Source organism: Nannospalax galili, unplaced genomic scaffold (genome assembly GCF_000622305.1).
Source record: "Nannospalax galili isolate Female #2095 unplaced genomic scaffold, S.galili_v1.0 scaffold49, whole genome shotgun sequence".
In the NCBI taxonomy this organism is placed as follows: domain Eukaryota; kingdom Metazoa; phylum Chordata; class Mammalia; order Rodentia; family Spalacidae; genus Nannospalax; species Nannospalax galili.
In genome coordinates this window covers 1,477,966-1,486,065 of record NW_008359444.1, presented here as the reverse complement: position 1 = coordinate 1,486,065, position 8,100 = coordinate 1,477,966, and the positions used below count along the sequence as shown (strand labels likewise).

The 8,100-nt window shown below is 52.9% G+C and overlaps 2 protein-coding genes across 5 annotated transcripts in view; both read right to left on the bottom strand.

Annotated features, from left to right (window-relative positions):
• Positions 1-1,732: 1,732 nt before the first annotated feature.
• On the bottom strand, positions 1,733-3,058 carry Utf1 (undifferentiated embryonic cell transcription factor 1). Its single transcript, XM_008823167.2, has 2 exons — positions 2,364-3,058; positions 1,733-2,281 (listed from the first exon to the last, which is right to left on the bottom strand). The coding sequence occupies exons 1-2, from the start codon at positions 2,917-2,919 to the stop codon at positions 1,815-1,817; spliced, it is 1,023 nt and encodes a 340-aa protein (XP_008821389.1). The 5' UTR covers positions 2,920-3,058; the 3' UTR covers positions 1,733-1,814.
• A 3,965-nt stretch (positions 3,059-7,023) lies between these two features.
• Positions 7,024-8,100, bottom strand: part of Kndc1 (kinase non-catalytic C-lobe domain containing 1) — a 49,886-nt gene continuing 48,809 nt past the window's right edge. For all 4 annotated transcript variants that reach the window (XM_017795622.1, XM_008823166.1, XM_017795624.1 and 1 more), the window contains one exon: positions 7,024-7,463. In XM_017795622.1, the coding sequence (XP_017651111.1) occupies positions 7,232-7,463 (232 nt within the window). In that variant the 3' untranslated portion in view covers positions 7,024-7,231. The remainder of the gene's footprint in view (positions 7,464-8,100) is intronic.

Sequence of the window (8,100 nt, the reverse complement as noted above, 5' to 3'; positions counted from 1 at the left end):
GCTCAGTCTTGGTCCTGGGGTGGGAAGGCATATAGTACAAAGCCCGATAGGAGAGGGTAGTGCCCCAAATCCCCCCACAACTTGTCACAGGAGTCTGCTCCCAGGGCAGTAGTCTGTAGTCAGCAACCCAGTTAATTCCTGAAGGTAAGATCAATTACGTGGCTCAGAAACTGGGAAGGGAGCCCACAAGAGGGCAGGCCCTATCAGTCTGACACAGGAGCAGACTCTACAGGGACTGGTCACAACTCAGCAGAAAGGAAAGTTCATCCAGCTGAATGAGAGCATAAAGTACCCAGTCATAGGGCATTTCTTTAACTCCACATTCCATAAAACAATAAAAGGTGTGAACCTCACACCACTAGGATGGCTACAGTTAAATAAAGGGTATTGAAAATGTGAAGGTATGGTGAAAGACAAACCAACAGGGGCTGGACACCATGCCCTTAATACCAGCACTCAGGAGGCAGAGGCAGGTGGATCTCTGAGTTTGAGGCCAGCTAAGGGCTAGTTTTTTTGTTTTAAAGCAGCTCAGATGAGTTTAAAGTATTGGTCTTAGGTATGCACAGAAAACTAAAAACATATCCCTAAATCTATTTAAAAAAAACAGACAAAACTCACTCCCCTCCCCAGGTTACAAGAGAGGCATTTCTCCAGCTGGGAATGAGTGAAGCAAGGGGTCTCTTTGGCTCGAAATAGCTTAGTTCAGACCCTTATGTGAGTCTCTTTCTGGACCAGAGACTGGCTCCTCCAACAAGATTCCAACCCAAGTATGGGTACATTTGCTGGAAAATATAGTCTTTGAGTGACAGGGTTGTAGAGGCACCTGGGCTGTGTCTGAGATTCCCACCTAGAGTGTCCACAGCATGTAGCTCTGACTTCCCAAGATTTGTGTGTACCTGGGATGTATTTCCAACCTAGGCTCACCCAGTTTTTAGAGGCCTAAAGATTCTCCTCAGGGAATGTGTTACCTTAAGAGGTAACAGGAATCAGCCCCTACTTGGTGTTTCACACAAAAGTCCCAGTACCTGGCTAGAGGCTCACAATTGCCATCAGTGCAGTAAGAACTAATCCTAATCTTTAGAAGGGGAATGAGCCTGTGACCTTGGGACCACCTTCAAAAACTCCATACAACCCCTAAAAAAGGACTGCATCAGTCTCTGGGTGAGCAGTGTGGGCCAGATGGAGCCGGAGCCCACCGGAGCAGGCATTGTCATGCTAGTGAGGTGCCTGCGGTGATATCCTCGTTTTTTAGCTCCACCCAGGCCCTCCCCCACCCCGACTCTCCCAGAGGGCCTTAGAATTTCAAATTTTAAAAATTCCTACTGGGCAGTTTGGTTTTGCTAAATCCTTAGGAACTGGAGGCACCTGGCCCCAAACCTTTCATGGGGATCTTACCAGGAGCTGTGCTTTATACTTTTCCAAATCAGAGAAACTCCACTTACACACAGCATGAGGTCTGCCTTCTGGCCCATCCCAGGTGGGTAGGTCTAGCCTGTCCCTAGCACCCTCAGCAGCAGATATTATCTGTGTATCATCCTCCACCCTTGGGAGACTTCGCCAACAAACCGCTTCCCACAGCGGAAGCGTGGGGCCACTTTAGCATCCCGAGGCTTTTAACCTTGCTCTGACCTTCGCATCCTCTACCCGCAGGGGGCCATCCTTACCTAGACATGGAACCTGCACTCAGGTTTTAAGTAGAAAACAATCTTTATTAAACGGAGTTAGGGTTAGGGGTCGGGGTGGAGACTGCACAGGGAGGTAGAGGTAGCCTGAGGAGTGGGCTCTGGATGGGGGAGCTGACAACAAACAAGGCCTTACTGGCGCGGGTCCCCAAGGACGCCTCGCTCGGCAGCCGCACTGCCAAGAATGAAGCCCACGGCCAGGGACACGGTCTGGTCGAAGGAACCTCGCAGCTGCTCCACGTGCTGGTTCAGGGTAGTCAACTGGTCGCGCAGCGGGCCCAGGACGGATACGATGTCGCCCAAGTGCGTCAGGGTCTGCAGCAGAGCGGCGTTCAGCGACGGGGGAGCGGGCTGGGGTGGCGCGCGGTCCCGAGGAAAGCCAGGAGGGTCGTCCGGGTCTTCCATGGCGTGGTCGAGGGTTGGCGGCGGGGGCGATCCCTGGACACAGCCCGGCTCAGGAGCCAGGGTGCCGAGGGCCGTAAGGGCGGGCGGGGAGCCGGGCGGGCGGGAGGCTTCCGCGGACTTCGTGGAGGAGCTGAACCTGAGCGCGGAAGCGGGGTCGGTGTCGGCGTCCCGGGTGGTCGGCTTCAGCGCAGCCCCTAGGGAACGAAGTGCGTGGTCGGTAGGTTTCCCCGCCCCTCCCGGGGAGATCCAGCGGGGCCCGCAAAGCTCCCGCCCTACCTGGCTCCTCCGGTGCCGGAGCGGGTGGTCCCATCGTGAGGGTCGAGCGGCGGCCTCGCTGTGGGCGCCCAGGCCCGGGAGGGCGGCGGCGGACCCGCCTGTGCCCATGGTCGCCCAGCAGCCCCACAAGCTCGCGGATTTGGTCGTCGTAGGGCCCGGAAGGCTGGCCCTGGGCGTCGCGGAGCTTGTCCTTGAGGAACTTGTAGCGGCGCCGGCACTGCGCGGGCGTGCGCAGGACTTGCTGGCGGGCCAACGCGGCAGACACGCGGCGGTAGGTGGGCAGGGCCTGCCGGCGGTCCAGCAGGAGCGAGCGCCAGACGGTCGGCTGCAAGAGCGTGCCCAGAAGCAGCTCCGTCTCCCGGGCACTCCAGGGCGTGCGCTGCGCCGAGCCCGGGGACACGGGGGACTTGGGCGATCCCGGCTCCGCCAGCGCGCCCGGAGCGGCGAAGGCCCTGGGAGGGGTCCTCGGGATGTCTGAGGCCGGCCGCAGCTCGGCGTCGGGGCTAGCCGGCGACGGCGGTGAGAACAGGGGCGGCCGCCGGGGCCGGAGCAGCATCCCGGGACCGGGTCCGGGTGCGCGGGTTCCCGGGCTGTAGGGATACCGGACAGGTGAACGCCTGGCGAGCCGCCCACATGCGCTCTGAGGACCCCGCGGGGGGTCTGTGCGACCCTCCCACCGCAGGGCCGCCCCGCCCCTCCTCGCTCCGCCCCTCCGGTCCGCCGGTTTCCACTGGGTCGGGGTTTGTGCCTCGGGTTTAGAGCCCTTTCTTTAGGGGTCCTAGGCCTGGAGAACGCAGCTTTGCACCTGTTGGATGAAGCGTGAGGAGGGCGGGTAGGGGACGCCTCGCTTTTTACATTTGTTCTGCCCATTAATGGCCACCCATAAACAGCCTTGGAATACCTCCAAAATGCAAAATGCTGTCACCTTTTCGTCTAGTTCTTTCATGTAACTTGTGTGTTACCCTCCCCATCTACATCTGGCTGTGGGCTTTGGAAGATGGACATGTGCTGTATCCAGTTTACTAATTTAGGAAACGGTAGGGGTGTTCGTTACTGGAAGGAGGCCACTTGGGTGCTAGATTTGATAGCAATCAATGACCTGCTGTTGGGCAGCCATGTTTAATTTACACATGGCACAGGAAGGAATCTCTTTAGGATGGTAAAATGTATCTACTAACATAGGTGACATTAAGTATGGAACACTTCCACCCTCTCCAAGATTAGGACCAAGCAGAGGATGCCCAGTATCAATTCTCTTCAGCCTGACTGTAGAGTTGGCCAGCGTAGTAAGACAAGAGAAAGAAATAAGATATAAAAAGATGGGAAAGGGAGTCCCTGGTAGTCAGTGGACTAGCTGCAAGAAGCCTACATAAAAAAATCAAAATTTGAAAAATTTTTTATTTTACATGTATTGCCTGTATGTATGTAAGTGCACCCATGTGTGCAATGCTTGAGGGGTCAGAAGAGGGCATCACGTTCCCTGGAACTGGAGTTTCAGTTGTTGGCTACCATGTGGGTGCTTGGGGACTGAACTCAGTCTTCTGCAGGAGCAGCTCTTAACCACTGAGCCATCTCTCTAGTCCCAAGAACCCTACTTTTACAGACAGATACCAACAGAGTGTCAGAACAAAGCTGATGAGCTTGGCACCCTACCTTTGGGGTTTTAGTAGTCTTGCAGTGGTGTGAGCTTCTACAAAGCAATGACAAAGACCAGCCACCCTTTCATTAGCTAATGATTTGTGGTCAGCAGCTTGGACAGAGACTGGGCAAAGACCACTAGTTTGTGTTTCTCACGAGTGGAATAGGCCAGGGTGGCCTCTGGCTGGCCATGCCAGGCCTAGCGTGCCTCGGACAGTATTCTGGACATCAGGGTCCTTAGGACACAGGTTCAAATGCCATGCAATGGTACCTAGTGGCTAGAGCCAGGCAGTTGGGGCTGATGGGCCATCTTTGCCCTTGCAACCCAACACATGGCAATCTTGAATTTACTCCCAGCATGGTAATGTTAGGGTCATCAAACTCCTCTGTATTGGAGGCTTCCCCCAGACACAGTGCTTAAGACCAGGGTCCAGGCCCAATTCTGGGAGAGAGGATTACACAGGGCCAGGACCTGAGAGGTGGGGCTCACTGAGACTTAAGAGCCATTGGCTATCACTTCTTCAAGTGCTACTACACCTGGGTAGCATCTGTCTAGTCTCCGGGGAGGACAAGCTGGTGAAGAGGGTACTAGGGTTCCAGTGACTTGGGGGTATGGTAAGACCAAAGTCACCCAGTGGGATCATTGTCTGAATTAACAGACTTTACCTATTCACTATCTGTATTGGCAAAATTGCTGGGCAGATAGGTCTTTTGTCATGAAAACTTCCCTAGACCTGCCAGCTCTTTTATTTAAAAAATTCAGTACACTGGGTGTTGTTGGTATGTCTTTTTTTTTTTTTTTTTTTTTTTTTTTTTTTTGTCTTTTTGAGACAGGGTCTCCCTGTAGCCATAGCTGGCCTGGATTCACTATGGAGACCAGGCTGGCCTCTGCCTCCCAAGTGCTGGGATTAAAGGCATGTGCCATCATGCCCAACAGTGAGTATGTCTTTAATCCTAGTAAGGATGGATCTTTGTGAGATCAGGGCAGCGTAGCCTACATAGTGAGTTCCAGGTCAGCTTGGGCTACAGGGAGACCTTGTCTCAACAACAAAAATCCAATATGCACTCCAATACTCTAAGAGCCCCTGGCCTTAATTAACCATGTCCCTTCACTGTATCCAGAATGATTCCATTGAGGTGCAAGCCCCACCCCTCCTACCAACTCCATCCCACCCTCTCTCTGAGATGTTAGAAGCTCTGGCCAGGTCCTGCTGGGTAAGATGAGTGATAGAAGGAATCAGCTCTGTCCTACCCCCAGGCTATTAGTGGGAACTGACTGGGGTGAACTGGGTTAAAGCAAGGTAGCCCCCAGTTGGTGGTATGGGCAAGTGAGCTCTGGTCACCAGAGGTGGGGAATTTCCTGAAGCAGAAGGATATACCTGTTTACATGCCTGGGATTTGGAGGGTCTTGGTTCTTGGCAGTGCTGTTGAATTAGATGTGAGTCTGCCAGACTTGGTCCTTGTGGTACTGAGGGTGTGAATATGATCAAGGATGTGAAATTTGGTTCTCAATCCTGGGCTGGGCACATCTACTCTACCTTGAGGCCACCTGTGAGGTGTTCTTTGCTCAGGCAGGGGGGACCGACCTACTTTAGCCTTAGAGTGGGTGTTGCTTTTGAGATCCATAAAAAGGCAACATGGCAGTAGCTTGGTAGAAATGACTTTATTTAGAAATCTGTACCTCGTGACATCAGGGCGCCATGCAAACAGTGCTGAAGCCAAAGCCCATTCACTTCCCCACGCAATAAGTCAGCACTGTAGAAATGCTGGTTTGCGCTGGACACCTCCTGCACTAGATACAAAATCTGAAAATGTAGGCGTTGATCAGCAGAGCATAACCTCATAGAAAAATCCCAAAACAGCGAGTTGCATGTACATAGCCAGGACGCCCAGTCCCTGCTTACATCCAGTGTAAGCAGCGCCTGGTGTCTCCAGCAAATTCATGTGGGAAAACACATCTTGGTGTTAAAAATCCAGCATTTGGTCACAAGTCACAGCTTCCTAGAAATATACCACTAGCTGCTTTACTACAGAATCACTACTTCTAAAACACAGTACAGTCTTGGTCTTGGTGCAGGCAGGACTTGAGATGATGCCAGGTACCTAAAAGGCACTTGACAAAGAGTCTTTCTCACCCACTGCACTTTACCATATCCCAGGCCTCCTAGCCAGAGGACCTCCCAACTACTGAGCCAGGGCCCAGCCCAGCTACTAAGGATCCATAACTCCAGGTGCCTGATGCCACCAAGGCAGCAAGTTTCATTCACATCCCTGTCTGTCTGACAAAGCACTAGTGGCGTGCAGAGCCAAAGGAACACAGTGGATGGGTGTGCGCATGCACAGGTGCTGAAGGCTGGTGGGCAGCCTTTCTTAGGGCCCACTTGGCGATGAAGAGACCATGCTCCCAGGACCCCAAGGTGGCATACCTTCTTTGGGGCTGCTATTAGTATGCAGTGCCCTTTCCCCCCCTTTTCCAGGGGGCAGAGCCTCTGCCCAGCATCCTGTCAACTGTGGCTGCTGTAAGCTGGGGATGGGGGGACAGCAGGTCACAGGGAGGAGCAGTGCCTGAGGTGAGAGGCCCAGCTGGGACATAGGCTGCTTTCCCCATTCTCTAGGGACTAGGGGCTAGGGGACTTTGAGAGAGTAGGCTGAGGGTGGGGTGGGAGCCAAGTTGTCTAGAAGCCTTGAACTTCAGTGGAAGGTTCCAGACCTTCTGGAGCCCATGGGTGCAAAGGTCAGTTTTGGTCTCTCTTGTTGAGCAGACACTAAAACACTGCTCAGTAAGCAGCTAAGGTTTGAGCTTGGTTGAGTCAGATGTGGGTGTATGTTGGGTTTGAGGAGGGTGGTCAATGAAAAATAGGTAAGAACCATTGATCTAGGAGAGACAGATAGGTTTGAAGCTTTGCGGGAAGGTTACTTATTCCCTTTTTGTTTTTAAATTTGATTTTTAAATTCTAGCAAAAACAGGCCCACCCAACTCTGTGTCCAGCTTGCCCTGGGGGCTGGGGCTGGAGCTGGCTTGGACTTGGTGTTGGTTTAGTCCTCCCTGTGGATGAGGGCCTTAGGTTAGTCCCTTGCAGTTTCCACTTCTGCTCTGGGAAAACTCCTTTCCCTGGGGGCACTCAGTGAGTGCAGGCCTCAGCCTGTGGCCCTGGGTATTCCTTCCACTGGACTCATCTCCCCAGGTCTTGTCCCATTTGAAGTCCACATCCAGGTGGTGGTACCCTTGGCTACTGGAACGTGGCTTTCATTCGCCGAAGTTTGTCCTGAATCTTCCGAGAATGCTTCTCACTTGGAATCTGGTGGAAGTTGGCCCTGTTGTCTGCTGCTAAGATGGAAATGTCAGCCCCGCTAAAACGGGCAATTCTTTGCTTGAGGTACGCCTGTAGCTTAGGGTCAGGGCTGAACGTGTATGGGTTCTCCTGGAATGCGTGCACCTGGCTTGCCACCTTGGCGATGTTTCTTTTGTGGGGGAAGAAAAGCTATGTTAGCTTGCAGAGATCACAGGGAGGCTATTCTCTGTCGTCAGCTAACCCTAGTGTGTTCTCAGGAATGGCTCAAACCAAACATTTCCCAAAGCACGACACCAGAGGATGGGTGTTCTGCACGCACACTTCATGACTAAGCCTGTCCCCTCACCCACCTGCTCTTCACAAGTGTTTATTGAAAACTTGTGTCGGGCTGCTCCAGTTGAGGGCTCCAATATAGAAATAAACAAAACCAGTGCTGCCTGGTTTTGTGTGTGTGGAGTCTTTCCTGGATGGTTTCTCCTGGAGGACTGGTTGTTTCACAGCGGCAGGCATACCACTGGTGGTAACTGGGCACTGGGGAACTCAGAAGCTCTTTTTTTTGCTACCTGGGGACCCAAAGACCTACAGACAGGTCTACCTAACCGAGCTCATGAGACCAGTACAGCCATTGTTCTTGTTCCTTAAAGGACAGCAACCATGTTCAAGTACATACATAGGGTTGTGAAGAGCAAAGGTCCTTGCTTGGGTTCTGTGGTGTCACCTCTGGTGTTTAATTTCCTTTTTGCTGACACAGCTATCTTTATCTTTCGTATTACAGTAAGCTTGTACTTCTAGTGCATTTTCATTAT

Bases quoted from the DNA above. Each gene is read 5' to 3' on its own strand.
- Utf1 (XM_008823167.2), bottom strand. From the start codon at position 2,919: ATGCTGCTCCGGCCCCGGCGGCCGCCCCTGTTCTCACCGCCGTCGCCG. The intron at 2,282-2,363 runs GTAGGGCGGGAG...TTCGTTCCCTAG, and splicing joins TCCGGCACCGGAGGAGCCAG to GGGCTGCGCTGAAGCCGACC.